Source organism: Embiotoca jacksoni, unplaced genomic scaffold, assembly GCF_022577435.1.
Source record: "Embiotoca jacksoni isolate LCO1_2020_lvr unplaced genomic scaffold, fEmbJac1.0.p SCAF_3, whole genome shotgun sequence".
Classification (NCBI taxonomy): domain Eukaryota; kingdom Metazoa; phylum Chordata; class Actinopteri; family Embiotocidae; genus Embiotoca; species Embiotoca jacksoni.
This window is the reverse complement of record NW_027185381.1, coordinates 1,938,023-1,953,604: the sequence shown is the minus strand read 5'-3', so window position 1 is coordinate 1,953,604 and position 15,582 is coordinate 1,938,023. Positions and strand designations below refer to the sequence as shown.

Sequence of the window (15,582 nt, the reverse complement as noted above, 5' to 3'; positions counted from 1 at the left end):
ATTATTTAAAAAGTCTATTGGCCTGATATTACGTCATGCGACTGCATCGGAGGGCAGGACTTAAGTCAGTCTCACGGTTTAGGAGACAACAGTCTGCTGCACTAAACCTCTTTTCTTCTTGGCTGTGAGGATGGAAACGTTGGCGTGACAATTGTGCAATTCTGTGCTAGGTTATGTTTACAATAATACAACATATATATATGCCATATCATATTAATTATATATAGGTCGTATTATCAACTATTAATCCTAAGGCGTAGACGAAAGGCTGTGTTTGTGAATGAAGGTGTAGACAAAAGGCTGTGTTTGTGAATGAGAGTGAAAGTACTGTGCCAAACCAAAAGGTCACAGGAGGGGGTCTGCAACCTGTGGGGTCACATACTGTTGTTCTTTGAGGCATAAACAGGAACAGACTGTGTGGAGGACTCCAGGATGTGAAGGAAGACAACCACCACCTCCTCCAGCCAACAAAGGACACATCAACACACATGACTTTTTGGTGTCTGGACTATAAGAAGATGGTCAGGGAAAGTCAGGAGGTCAGACTTCATGAACTGACACATACTCTGTTGTTGTCAGGGAAACATAGTCTGAACCCAGAGCTCTGTAAACTGGTTATTCTGCTGCTGTTAAATAAATATCTTGAAGCCTGACATCTTCTCCTATTGCCTCATTAAAGAACAGGCAGGACTGGAGGCTGACACATTTTGGTTACTAGCATGAGCCCAAGTCCAACACGCTCCAGACTAAAATATCTCAGCATCTCGTGGACAGTCTGTTCAAGAATTGCAAAAATCCTTCTTCAACTGTGATGTTTTCTCCTTTTTTTTTTTAATTGTAAATTAAATATCTGTGTGCTACATATTATTCCATTTATCATTTAGCTTGTTTTTGTGTAAGCATGAAGTGATGTGTTTTTTCTGATCCTTTGTTCATGATCTTTCTTGAAATTCAATAAAATAAATCAAATTGAAAGAAATAAAGAAAAACAAGAGTAACTGCCTCGTAGTTGTATGCCCCTTCGATATCCACTCAAGTTATAGTTTACAGGCATGTCTGTCCAAACTGGTTCAAAATGCAATTTCATTACTGACAGCACAGAAGATCTGTAACTTATAGATGGATACTGAGTTAATGACATTAACACGATGTCAGAAATTCAGGCTCTTTCATAAATGTGAAATATGGTCACAGTCTCCCCTTCTGCTCCTCAGTTCTGGAGTTCAATAATAGACAGAAATGAACGTGAATGTTTTTTTTGTCATAATTTACATATACAGTGGTGTGAAAAAGTGTTTGCCCCCTCCTGTTAAAACATAACTTAACTGTGGTTCATCACACCTGAGTTCAATTTCTCTAGCCACACCCAGACCTGATTACTGACACACCTGTTCTCAATCAAGAAATCACTTCAATAGGACCTGCCTGACAAAGTGAAGGAGACCAGAAGATCCTCAAAAGATAGACATCATGTTGAGATCCAAAGAAATTCAGGAACAAATGAGAAAGAAAGTAATTGAGATCTATCAGTCTGGAAAAGGTTCTAAAGCCATTTCTAAAGCTTTGGGACTCCAGAGAACCACAGTGAGAACCATTATCCACAAATGGAGAAAACATGGAACAGTGGTGAACCTTCCCAGGAGCGGCCGGCCGACCAAAATTACCCCGAGAGAGCAGCGACGACTCATCCGAGAGGTCACAAAAGACCCCACGACAACATCCAAAGAACTGCAGGCCTCACTTGCCTCAGTTCAGGTCAGTGTTCATGACTCCACCAGAAGAAAGAGACTCGGCAGAAATGGCTGCATGGCAGAGTTCCAAGACCAAAACCATCGCTGAGCAAAAAGAACATTAAGGCTCGTCTCATTTTAGCCAGAAAAAATCTTGATGATCTCCAAGACTTTTGGGAAAATACTCTGTGGACTGACGAGACCAAAGTTGAACTTTTTGGAAGGTGTGTGTCCCGTTACATCTGGCGTAAAAGTAACACCGCATTTCAGAACAAGAACATCATACCAACAGTAAAATATGGTGGTGGTAGTGTGATGGTCTGGGGCTGTTTTGCTGCTTCAGGACCTGGAAGACTTGCTGTGATAAATGGAACCATGAATTCTACTGTCTACCAAAACATCCTGAAGGAGAATGTCCAGCCATCTGTTCGTGACCTCAAGCTGAAGCCAACTTGGGTTCTGCAGCAGGACAATGATCCAAAACACAGCAGCAAGTCCACCTCTGAATGGATGAAGAAAAACAAAATGAAGACTTTGGAGTGGCCTCGTCAAAGTCCTGACCTGAATCCTCTTGAGATGCTGTGGCATGACCTTAAAAAGGAGGTTGGTGCTGGAAAACCCTCCAATGTGTCTGAATTACAACAACTCTGTAAAGATGAGTCGGCCAACATCCCTCCACAGCTGGAAAAGACTCATTGGAAGTTATCACAAACGCTTGATTACAGTTGTTGCTGCTGAGGGTGGTCCAACCAGTTATTAGGTTTAGGGGGCAAACACTTTTTCACACAGGGCCATGTGAGTTTGGATTGTTTTTCTCCCTCAATAATAAAAACCTTCATTTAAAAACTGCATTTTGTGTTTACTTGTGTTATCTTTGACTGATATTTAAATTTGTTTGATGATCTGAAACATTTAAGTGTGACAGACATGCAAAAAAATAAGAAATCAGGACGGAGGCAAGCACTTTTTCACACCACTGTAGGTTACGTTGGTCAGTTCACGTTTGACCACCAACTTCTATTCAGGTCATCCGGTCAGCCCAGTAACATGCCAGCGCCCTTCCTGAGATATCACATTCACAAGAACTGGAAAGACTTGAGATTTACAGAGGCTGTGACCTCTGACCTTTCAGCCAAATTCTACATTGTTGAGGCCGAGTGAACTTTTGTGCCAGATGTGAAGATCTTCCGTCCAGGCGTTCCCCAGATATCGATCACAACGTAAGGTGACACAGTCAGTGGGTTCAACCCGTTAAAAAAAAAAGAGTAAAAATGAACTTGAACAAAATAAATTGCAGCTGTGGCTTCAGGTTCAGTGACGTTTCACTCTTCAACGTCATATAGAAGCGACGCACAGCCGTGTTTTGCAGGACTGGTAGTGCGCGTGCGCAATGACAAGAGTCCTTGGCTGGTCGGCCCACTGTAGGTTACTGACTGGAGGGGACGCACACAACATGCAGAGCTGGACGCCGTTATACCGCTCTCTGGCCACGGTAAGGACGGTTGGGTCACCCCGCTGACCAGCGCGTGTTGTCCGGGTCGGTCCCAGCGGGTTCGACTGTGTTGATCACCGGACCGGGTGCTTTGGGCCCGGAGGCCTCGGCCTGTCCAGCGGGTCAACAAACACCGAACTCCGCCGGGAAAACCTCCGATCGGAGCTGTTCGGTGTATCTTCGGCTGAATACGTCGCTTAGTTTCATTTTGTTATGTTTCCCAATTGTGTTCATGTCTTTTGTTAATTTCGGCATCAGTATAATGAACAAAAAGCCCGTAGTTCAATAAAGAGGACTTGGGTTGTCACGTGTTCCTCTGAGGTTTCTGGGAAAACACATCATTAAAAGGTGACGCTCGTTTCTTCCCACTGTAAACAAACTGTAAACAAAATGTAAACAAACTAAACGTATGGGGTTTCGTCCTATTTGCATTCGGCTCATGTTTGAACGGTCACCGGATGTAAAATATGTACGTATTTGACTTCACAGTTCTCTGAGTCATGTCGGCATGCTAAGCTAGTTAGCAGTGGTTATCTAACTTCCGGCTCCGGGAGATAAACATCTCATTATACGAGATTATTCATCGCTTTTCAGAAGATTTTAAGTTCGGACATATTTATTTGCAAATAACTTGCAGTCAGCTGCACGAGGAAGGTGGAGGGGTTGCCGGTCCGACACCCAGCGCTGCCAGCTGACAGGGCTGCAGATACAAACACATTTTCATTATTGGTTCATCTGTTGATTTATTTTCTTGATTAATTGATGAGCAGTTTTGTCTTAATAACGTCAGGAAATGTTAAAAAAGAAAGCTTGATTGTTTCCAGGCTGCAGCCTCAACCAAAACCCGTTCACTTCATCACAGCACTGAAGAACAGAAACTATACTCACATCTAGAAGCTCAAACCAGAGGATTATAGCACTTTTCATTAAAACAATTACCACAGTAGTTTGTGATGAATTTGTATTATTTCTAGTATTTATGAATTGATTAATGGTTACAGCTTTATTTATGGCGTTGTATTGTTGTTTGTACACGCCTGTCTGTAGTGTGGAGAGAAGAAGCTGTATGAGGAAATATAAATGTAGAAAACAAACACCAAGTAATGAGATCCCAATAAAGATCTCTTTGTAGTAAAGGTGAATCTGGTTCGATCAGTTTGACTTTTTCTGCTTTCAGTCTGTGAAATCGTCTGACTTGCTCTCAGCATTGATAAGAAACTGATTGAAAACCATCTGTCGATGAGGACAGATTATATGTAGTATAATCTGTTTGTGTATATATATATACATATATATATATATATCATCCAAATTCTTCCCCACCTCTTTCCTTGGTGTTTTAGTTTTGGGTTGTGATGCTGTGTTGAATGTTGGACTGCCTGGTTATGTATTTTCCCGTCTGCCTCGCAGCGCGGCCACCATCTCCCCTGTAAACTGCACGGCGCCGCGGCGCTGTCCGTCAGAACCTACGCCGACAAAGCAGCAAGTAAGATGACTGTAAATCTTATCGGTCTTCATCAACGCCATGTTCTCGCATGAACTTTAGCCACGTGATAGAAGTCTTTTTAAAGAGTATAAGTTTATAAACAGAGTACACCTTCATATACAAGTATTTATGATAAAAATGATATTGTGTGAAATACAAGCGTGCAGCTCCTGTATCTTTCTGCTCTTTTGCTGGTTGTTTCTCACCATATATTTAACAAAGAAGAAGACTGAATTTAACACGATTCATTAAAAGCATCAGTAAGGTTGCTCCTGAAATCCATCTCTATGTTTCGTGGCACTGAAGACCGTCTTCATAGGAAATCACCAGCAATGACACGCAACGAGTGATGGGAATGTTTAGAAATACACAATACAATGAAAACATAGTGAAACATTCGACGTGGAGCGGAGCATCGAAAGGGAAATCACAAAATCTGACTATGACAAAAACAATCAGACGACATGTATAAATTATCTGTTTAATCTGATCCAGCTTTTCAATAATGCCATGAATGGAAAAGTGTCAAAGTTGAGTTGGGCAATTTTCAAATGTAATATCCAACTCTGAATCATCCTTCACTGAGCTACTGTCAGCAACTGTTCTTCTGGTTCCTTCAAAATAAAAGCCCTGTTGAAGCAGTGGACCTTTACTCTGAAAATGATCCGCTGATCTCCCCGGACACAAACTAGCACACTTTCATCGTGACCGTAAGCTGGCGACTTCTCTGCGTCGCTGTTACGGACTCTCTGTTAAAAGCCGCTGTGTCGCCCCTCTGCAGTTGACGCTGATGTCACGGTTGTGGGTTCGGGTCCCGGCGGCTACGTCGCCGCCATCAAAGCCGCGCAGCTCGGCTTCAAGGTAGGCCGACATCCCCAAAACAATATCACGCACCCGGTTTGTTCACGCCGACACGACAGGAACGTTAACGACACGCCTGTTTCCTTTGACAGACGGTGTGTGTTGAGAAAAATATCACGCTGGGTGGGACCTGTCTCAACGTCGGCTGCATCCCCTCCAAGGTAACAAACCTCCCGATCGACGTTTTCTTTCTCCTCCAGTTGAACGTTTGAGCTTCATCGTACAGGACGACGTGCGATCGGAGTTTAAAACTCGAACCATCGGCTCGAGAGGGAAAGTTTCTCTAAATTTTGAAGTTTGGGCCAACGAGACTTGTGACATCCCAAATAGTTTGGATATCGGTCCCGGTTACATTCACCTAATGAGCATGTGTGGATGGTTAAAACTTCTGACATCCTTCTCAGATCATTTTTTTTATTGAGTGAGAAGCATTTGATGCATTTTCAGGACTTTTTTACAGGATCATTTAATTATTTGTTTACTTTTTTGGTGGAAAAACCACATCAGATATAAATTATGATTATTATTATTAGCGGTATCCTTTTTACATCTTAAAACATAAACTTGCAAATGTTGCTCCTTATAAACTTTGTGAAACAGTGTTGTCTGTAATAAACACAAAGATTCAGCTTCACAATCAAAAACAGGAAGAATAAATATGAATTCATTTTTCTAAATGTGCTGGAAAATTACAGGAAAATCCCATTTTTCAGTTTTCTAAAGTGTCGCAGTAATCCAGTGATTAGTTGTCTGGACATCACAAATAGCTATTGGATAATTCTGCACACCTTAATTTGATCAAATGTAAATAAATAGAGGTTAAAAACGAGGCTCAGAAAACAGGCTCGACTCGCACATTTAATTTCTCAGTTATCTTATTGGCTCTCAAATTGTCATCGATGAATCTGTCAGATTGTCAGAGGTGATAAAATACAGCAGCAGGAAGGAAGAAGATAATTTAACTTTATCAATGAAGGGAAAAGATTGATCGACTTAAAAAATTAATAAAAACATGATGTAAATGTTGAATGCTGTTTTGTTTCTGCAGGCTCTGCTGAACAACTCCCACTTGTACCACATGGCTCACGGCAAGGACTTTGAAAGCAGAGGCATTGAGAGTAAGAGTTGACTTTCTGACATTTAGTGTCGCTCAGCGAGGCGGTCCAGGCTGCTCAGTGGCTGTCGGGTTGAGAATTGAAGATGAATCTCCAGCAGAGATAAATGTTTCTCACATTTAGAGGTCTTGGTTTGTCCAACCGACAGTCAAAGATACCCAGATGTTGTGTTTAGGTTGATATGATGACAAAGGATAGAAGAAAACCTTCACATTTAAGAAGCTGCAGCCGGAGTACGTTTGTCAGATTTGAGAAGTGGGAGGGGCCATTTTCAGGAAGTTCAGGAAGTTAAAAATTCCATTAGGGCAGCACGGTGGTGCAGTGGTTAGCACTGTCGCCTCACAGCAAAAAGGTTCCGGGTTCGAATCCGGTCCTGGGCCTTTCTGTGCGGAGTTTGCATGTTCTCCCTGTGCTTGCGTGGGTTCTCTCCGGGTTCTCCGGCTTCCTCCCATCATCCAAAAACATGCACCTCAGGTCAGGTTACCTGGCGCCGCCCTAGTGGCAGCCTGCTGCAGCATCTCCCCCCTGAGAGCCCCCCTGCTGTAGTGAAGACATTTCCCCTCGGGGATTAATAAAGTGAATAAAATCTAAAAATTAATTTTATTTCCCCTACAAAATGTGAGGTGACTCGCAGACGGAGCATTTCTGTAGCAGTCCTGGGTCAATAATCAGTCAGACTCCCAAGATGCATTGTGGGAAAAAAAAAAATTAATCAAGGAGTTTTAAATTCTTCCATGTGAGCCGCTAACGTTACGAGAAATATAAAGTTTTTGCCGTTGAGAAAATGAACCCCAAGTATCGTAGAAATGTACTTCATGTACTAGAAATGTACACGTGTGTAGTTGGAGTTTGCACAGATGTAGAGTGGAGGTGCAGATGTGGTGTGGAGGTGCAGATGTGGTGTGGAGGTGCAGATGTGGAGTGGAGGTGCAGATGTGGTGTGGAGGTGCAGATGTGGAGTGGAGGTGCAGATGTGGTGTGGAGGTGCAGATGTGGAGTGGAGGTGCAGATGTGGTTTACAGGTGCAGATGTGGTTTACAGGTCCAGCTTCATGTCCGACCCTCAACATTATCTTACAGTACAATCTGTGGGGGAAAAGTAGATTTAGTTCAGTTTGCATTTCCTTTTGACAATATTTGTAAAATTTGCAGAACAATTTGATAGAAACGGAGCTATTTAACGTTTTATTAAATTCTGTAGTTAAAGAATAAAAAGAGTTGTTTGAAGCTCAGATTTGTTTAATGATGTCATACTCAACAGTGGAAGTGAACACCACTGAACTAAACTTTACAATTAATCTGTTCGTTAATTATCAGCCAATAAACTGAACTTGCGTGAACATTTGAACCTCGACGGAGACGAAGTTGAACGTTAGTAACTCGGCAGTCGTTACAGCAGCGAACATGAACGCCCTCGTGAGGATAAAAGTGCTGATGGAAGTTTCCGTGTCTCAGTTTCAGGCATCTCGTTGAACCTGGAGAAGATGATGGCTCAGAAGAGCGGAGCGGTCAAAGCGCTGACGGGAGGCATCGCACATCTATTCAAACAGAACAAAGTCAGTCTCTCTGCCGGAACGTTTGTTTCCTGACGTTCAGAATCGCAGGTTGACGTTGTGACTTCGCCCCCGACAGGTGACCCACGTCAACGGCTTCGGGAGGGTGACGGGGAAGAACCAGGTGATCGCCACGGTAGCGGACGGCAGCGAGCAGGTCATCAACACCAAGAACATCCTCATCGCCACCGGCTCCGAGGTCACGCCCTTCCCCGGCATCCAGGTACGAGCGCCTTCCTGCTTCACTCACTGAAACCTTTAGAAACACAAAACGTTCGAGTTCATGACCTGAAGGGATTTTTAATAAAAGAGAAAAATATGAAGAAACGGAAGAAGTGCCGTGAGATTCGCTCGCAAAACTTCATTCTTCACTGTAAAACTGGGATGTGCAACGTTTCTCTAATCAAATAAAACATCTTCAAAGTTTAAACAAAACAATGACAAACACTTTGTAGGTCTGAGGGGAGCTTTGAATCAAAGGACAATTGTGTGTCCATCACTGCGATGTTATTTCAACCATCGTTTGTAATGAATATTCTGTTCCCTCCAGGAAATCTTGTGATCACAATAATTAATGCAAATTCAACAAAAAAAATTAAATTCCCGTGATTTTTATCCGCAAAAAATATCGTCAGCAGAAACTGTGCTGAAAGTATTAACATCATAAAGAAAGTATTTTCAAACAAAAGTCACTTTATTAATAAAAAGATCTTCTCATTTACAATCAGAAAGACTCTGCTCCTGTTTTCATCACCAAATAAAACTCCGGAGGAAATATTTGAATAAATGAATGAAAAAATATGAGAACAGGAAGAGATTATATATTTATTCCTTTATCAGGTAGTGCTTCAAAAAAAAAAAAAAAATGTTAAATGCATTTTTGTTTCTCGAAAAAATGTCCACAAATTACATCGCAATTTTTGAGAAAATCCACGGCCAAATCAAACATTTTTGATCGCAACAATCAGAAAAAATGAATAGAGTGAGAGTGTGTTTAAACATGTTGTGTTGTGTTTGGATAGATCGATGAGGACACCGTGGTGTCGTCGACGGGAGCGCTGTCCCTGAAGAAAGTGCCTGAGGAGCTGATCGTAATCGGAGCCGGAGTCATCGGAGTGGAACTGGTCGGCATCGCTTCCCTCTGATTCACATTAATCTTTCTGTGTGACCTCGACAGATGGACAACGAGGCCCGGCTCAATAAGCACCAACGTTTCCTGCTTTGTCCTGTAGGGGTCAGTGTGGCAGCGTCTGGGCTCCAAGGTCACAGCGGTGGAGTTCCTGGGACACGTCGGCGGCATGGGGATCGACATGGAGATCTCCAAGAACTTCCAGCGCATCCTGCAGAAGCAGGGCGTCAAGTTCAAGCTCGGCACCAAAGTCATGGGCGCCACCAAGAGGCCCGACGGCAAGATCGATGTGACGTGAGTGAATCGGACGGCGTCGGAGAAACGGCTCGAACTTTGTTTTGTTTGTGTTGCTTGTCTGTAACCGCCGGGGCTCGATGTGGGTTTCAGAGTGGAGGCGGCAGCCGGAGGGAAGAACGAGACTCTGACGTGTGACGTGCTGCTGGTCTGCGTCGGCAGACGACCTTTCACCCACAACCTGGGTCTGGAGTCTGTTGGCATCGAGCTGGACAACAGGGGTCGCATCCCTGTCAACAACCGCTTCCAGACCAAAGTACCCAGGTACCTCTGAGCTCCGGCCACGACTCACCTGTGTGATGTGACTCTGTAACACGGTTTTAATTCCTTTGCTCTGATTTACTTTATTTACTGCTGTAAATGCATTGATAATGAATTAAAATAGAAGCTGCTGACACATGAAAATGATTTATATTCGCTCCTTTAACGAGACCCGTCAGTGACATCTGTCCCTCCTCCTTCAGTATTCACGCCATCGGTGATGTCATCGCCGGGCCGATGTTGGCCCACAAGGCCGAGGACGAGGGCATCATCTGCGTGGAGGGCATGGCCGGCGGCGCCGTGCACATCGACTACAACTGCGTTCCCTCGGTCATCTACACGCACCCGGAGGTGGCGTGGGTGGGCAAGACGGAGGAGCAGCTCAAAGAGGAGGTGAGCTTTCAACAAGGGTTTGCTTTTGTGCAAAATTAAACCTGCAGAAACAGATCTATTTTTTTGGGCATCTTATGGGGCAGCAGAAACAAGTTTTAAACACGACATTGACGTATTATCACCTTTCAGTTTGAAATGGTGACAAATCAAACCGTTCTGAAGCTTTTTGTCCAATATTGAGTCTCTTTCAGCTCCGTTTTTGGTCTTTATAACCGACTGGATATAAAAGTGTTTGTAGATTTCCGGGTCTGAAAAATGAGGACTTAAACTGCAATACCACCGAGGGCCACTAGGGGCTGCCTACTGAAAGTTTCCGGCTCCATAGACTCCCATTTAACTTATTTCAAGAAATACAAAGTCAATAAATAGTTTCCACGAGTCATTTTGATGCCATTTGTTAAAGTCACTCCTTTTTTGTTTTGTTTTCTGGTCCATCCAAAAATAATTCCATCATTCATTTGATATCAGGTTTCAAAAAGCAGTTTTTTGGGGGGGCGTGTCTGTTTGATCGAAAGACTTGACAGCAAATCAATGAGCTGAAACTCTGTGTGAGCTAGACAAGTGATTGTTTCTACATTTTTCTTCTCAACGGTATTTGTGGAATAATCAAGTGAACTATATGACATCACAGCGATCCGTGAGGATCCAGCAGTATTCACATCATTCAGCAGTTTGATCTATAAGCTAAGTGTCCCAGTAAACCAAGGCAGGGAACCAACATGCACAAAAGCAGGACTTCCAATATCAGTCCCTCTGGGAAACGGGATCTTGCGATCACAATAATTAATGAAAATTCAAACAATTGCCACAATATTTGCAGGCGTTTGCAATTTTTTTTAAATCCCGCGATTTTTCCGCAACAAATGTCGTCTGCAGAAGCTTCACTGAAAGTATTAACAACATAAAGTAAATCTTTTCAAACAAAACTTTTAGCTCAAAGTTTTTCTAAATTCAATGATTAAATATAAAAAGATTAGAACTAAAATATTTCTGTGATGTGCAGCATGATTATTACAGAAGGAAGTGATTACATATTTATTCCTCTATCTGGAAGGGCTTAAAAAGAATATCTCATTTTTCTTTCTCAACTTGTAATTTTTTCAAATTCCCAAAATTTTACACATAAAAAAACACGCTTAAAACTCAAATGTTTTTCGAAAATCAGCCGCAAAATCAAAACATTTTTGATCCCAACAATCACAAAAGAACTCTGGATAATCCTGGATGGACTGATTTATAGGGTTATATGAAATGCAGCTCTGTTGTGAAAAGGCTTTGTGAGATTATATGACCTCGACCTTACTATTGAAATGAACTGACTCACATAAATCTGAAATAAAAAGTGTAATATTTGAAGCACAGTTGGTGTAAAGAGTAGCAGCACTCTCAGGTTGCTTGTAAATGTACATAAGTACACTACTCCAGTAAATGTAATTAGTTTCTTGCCACCAATGAAAACACTCGATATAAACGGGTTATATTTAGTTCCTAGCAGCTTCAAACTTTGTTATGAACACTTTCAACCAGATGATGTCGATATTTTCCCACATTTTTATATTTTCATCAAGTGTTCAGTAATAATGTGTAAGTGACAAACATACAAAATAAAAAGCCTAATTCAAATGACAGTGTTTTACAGTGTAAGTCTGTCCTCCTCAGGGTGTCCCCTACAAAGTCGGCAAGTTCCCCTTCGCAGCCAACAGCCGAGCTAAAACCAACGCCGACACCGACGGCATGGTGAAGATCCTCAGCCACAAGGAGACGGACAGGATGCTGGGATCGCACATCCTCGGACCTGTAAGAGCTCTGAGAAATCAGGGAAAGCTGCCACCGAGTGATCAGACGCCTCTCGAGACATTTCAGCTTTTAAACACTCTGCAAACCCCAAAACACATCTTTTTTCCCGTCTTGCTGCAAACTTGAAGTTATTTGGTGTGTAGTAAAGGTTAAGTTGAACGCAGACTATAAACATTATTATGGATCTGGTCCAAACCTCCGTAACGCACGATATCAAACCCAGGAAGTGGCTCATTTTCATGGGACACAACCTTCATTTGATTTTAGTTCAACTGGACTTCTCTTGTTCTGAAATATCAAAATGTTATGAGTGCAATGTGTAGTCGTATAGTAACAATATCACGCTGTAATATTACACACCAGAAAACAAGTCAAACAGAGAAGTCGATATTTTTAGTTCCTGGCCAGCGCTGGATTGAAAGATGTTTGTCCTGCAGGTGGCGCCAGAGGAAACGCTTGTGTTGTTGCTGAAGTCTGTACGGTGGCCTTTTTAGGACATGTTGTCTTCAACAGTCAGACGTAACTGAAAATGAATGTAACAATCAGTGTTCAACAATGTTGGTCTGTAACAGTTAGGATGTTAGAAATGAACACGCGTGACTGCGGAGTCGCTGCGGTTAAATGTGAGCGTAGCCTCCGATCTTTAAAGGAGGAGCTCGAACTAACGGCTGCTGGTGTGTTTTCCCTTCAGGCAGCCGGAGAGATGATCAACGAAGCTGCTTTGGCGATGGAGTACGGAGCCTCGTGTGAGGACGTCGCCCGGGTCTGCCACGCTCATCCCGTACGTACCGTCCACCATCTTGTCCCACGGCACAGCGTCTCTCAACCCAGATTAATTGAATCTGTTAAGAACTAATTCTGACTGAGACAGAAAGTTTATTCATTTGTATTATTCATCTTCTTTGAAGGCCGATTTGATTTTGACTGTTTTACTGAATCATCATTTATTATCTGTTACAACTTCACCGTTTATATTCTGCTAAAAGTGATAAAGTCCTGTTGGTGTGTTTTCTTTGTAACTGTCTTAAGACAGTTATGTCTTATGAAATCAGTAAAAATGAAAACTCCTCCTCTTTTTCTTCCTCCTCCTCCTCCTCCTCTTCCTACAGACCGTGTCGGAGGCTTTCAGAGAAGCCAACCTCGCCGCTTCTTTTGGCAAAGCCATCAACTTCTAATCTGCCAGCTGCTGTCGCACCTTCCTGTGACGTCGGTCGGAGAACAGGAAGCCGTGTGTCCGCATCACGACGTTCATCGAACCACCTGAACGCATCCAAACATCCAACCTGTACCACACTTAGTTCCCCTGTTATTCAAATGTTCTCTACCAATAATAAAAGGGGGTTCGGGCTGTAAATGAACTGACAGTCAGTCTTTTTGTTTCCACACATAGTTTAAAAGAAGAGCTTCTCATGCACTTATTTACACCGCGGAGATATAAATATTATTATGGCCTGTGCGCGTCTCTGACTTCTCTCGTAAAGATAGAAGGGGATATTTGTGTCTGTTTTTTACAGTGTGAGACTTCATCTCGACAGATATGATGGGTGGTCGGAGCAGGAAACTTTTAATTCAATTATCTCTTAAAAGCTTCAGGTCCCGCCCAAATCAGTGACATCACAGCAGGTCGGTGGCAGCGCCGCTGACTGCAGGTAAGTTCTGACTTGTTTTGAAGTTCAACACCAGCTGTGACTTCACTGAGTTGTGCGGGACGACGTGTGAAACGGCGCAGCAGTCGATTTCTGTGCAACTCTGATATTGATTGAACCGTTTTAGGTCGATATCAACTCGGTTATGGAGGAGAGCTGTTGATAGTTGCTAGGAAACCGTTTCCTGCTCTAATCATTCCACTGTGATTGGCTCTGCTCTGTTCTCCTTGCTTACTTCACCATCTAAACCAATAAAAGCAGTTAAGTTTAACTTCACATGTACCGACATCTTCAGTGGTGGTTTTACAGTAGATAGATAGATAGATAGATAGATAAATAGATAGATTGATTGATTGATTGATTGATTGATTATCAGTAACTTAAAGCTTCAGTCTGCGGCCGTCCACAGAGGTGTTCCCAGGCCAGCCAGGATATATAATCCCTCCAGCGTGTCCTGGGTCTCCTGCCGGAGGGAGGCGCCCAGGAGGATCCTGATCAGATGCTGAACCACCTCAGCTGACTCCTTTCGACATGAAGGAGTAGCGCCTCAACTCCGAGTTCCCTCCTGATGTCCAGCTCCTCCCCCGATCTCTAAGGCTGAGCCCGACCTCCTACGGAGGAAACTCATTTCAGCCACTTGTAGCCGCGACCTCGTTCTTTTGGTCACGACCCAGAGCTCGTGACCATCGGTCGCCCGGTAAACTGAGAGCTTCACCATCCGTTGCAGCTCCTTTTCACCAACACGGTCCGGTGCAGCGCCGGTTGTACTGCTGCAGCCGCACCGATCCGGTGGTCGATCTCCCGCTCCACTGTTCCACGACGAGGACGGAATCCGCACTGCTCCTCTTCAATCTGAGGTTCGACAAACGGTCTGAGTCCTTTCCAGCACTCTGATATAAGCTTTGCTCGGGACGCTGAGTAGTGTGATACCCCGATAGTTGGAGCAACTCTCCGGGTCCCCCTTTTTGAAAATGGGAACCACCACCCCGGTCTGCCGGTCCATGGGCACTGTTCCTGACCCCCATGTGACATTGAAGAGGCGTGTCAGCCAAGACAGCCCAGCAATGTCCAGCGCCTTCATCATCTCAGGGCGGATCTCATCCACCCCCGGCGCCACCGAGGAGCTTTCTGACTCTCTCAGAGACCTCTGCCAGGGATATGGGTGCAACCCCCCCCTCCCCCCCCCCCCCCCAAAAAAAATAAAAAAATCTTCAGACACTGCCTCCTCTCCGGAAGACATGGTGGCCGGGTTTAGGAGTTCCTCAAAGTGCTCTTTCCACCGCCCGACGATGTCCCCCGTCCGAGTCAGCAGTTCCCCCCTTCCCACCTCCACCCCCCTGCTGAGAACCGCTTTGGGTAGTCCCTGCTTTCCCTTCCTAAGTCGTCAGATGGTTTGCCAGAACTTCCTTGAGGCCAACCGAAAGTCCTTCTCCATGGTCTCCCCGAACTCCTCCCATGCCCGAGTTTTAGCATCTGCGACCACCGCAGCTGAAGCCCTTGTGGCCTGCCGGTACCTGTCAGCTGCTTCAGGAGACCCCTGAGCCAACCAGGCCTGAAAGGCCTCCTTTTTCAGCTTGACAGCTTCCCTCACCCCCGGTGTCCACCACCGGGTTCTCGGGTTGCCGCCGCGACAGGCACCGATGACCTTCTGACCACAACTCTTAGCGGCCGCGTCCACAATAGAGGCTTTGAACACGGTCCACTCGGACTCCATGTCCCCAACCTCCCTCGGGATGTGTGAGAAGTTCTTCCGGAGGTGAGAGTTGAAGATCTCCCGGATAGGTTCCTCGACCAGATGTTCCCAGTTCACCCTCACTACACGTTTG

The 15,582-nt window shown here is 44.1% G+C and overlaps 1 protein-coding gene across 1 annotated transcript; it reads left to right on the top strand.

The window, feature by feature from the left end:
- The first annotated feature begins 3,111 nt into the window (after positions 1-3,111).
- Positions 3,112-14,027, top strand: dldh (dihydrolipoamide dehydrogenase). The gene is made up of 14 exons (XM_069162747.1): positions 3,112-3,222; positions 4,633-4,708; positions 5,490-5,569; positions 5,662-5,730; positions 6,618-6,687; positions 8,139-8,239; positions 8,316-8,459; positions 9,259-9,360; positions 9,469-9,659; positions 9,753-9,923; positions 10,124-10,313; positions 11,973-12,110; positions 12,802-12,891; positions 13,220-14,027. The coding sequence occupies exons 1-14, from the start codon at positions 3,121-3,123 to the stop codon at positions 13,283-13,285; spliced, it is 1,590 nt and encodes a 529-aa protein (XP_069018848.1). The 5' UTR covers positions 3,112-3,120; the 3' UTR covers positions 13,286-14,027.
- The last annotated feature ends 1,555 nt before the right edge of the window (positions 14,028-15,582 follow it).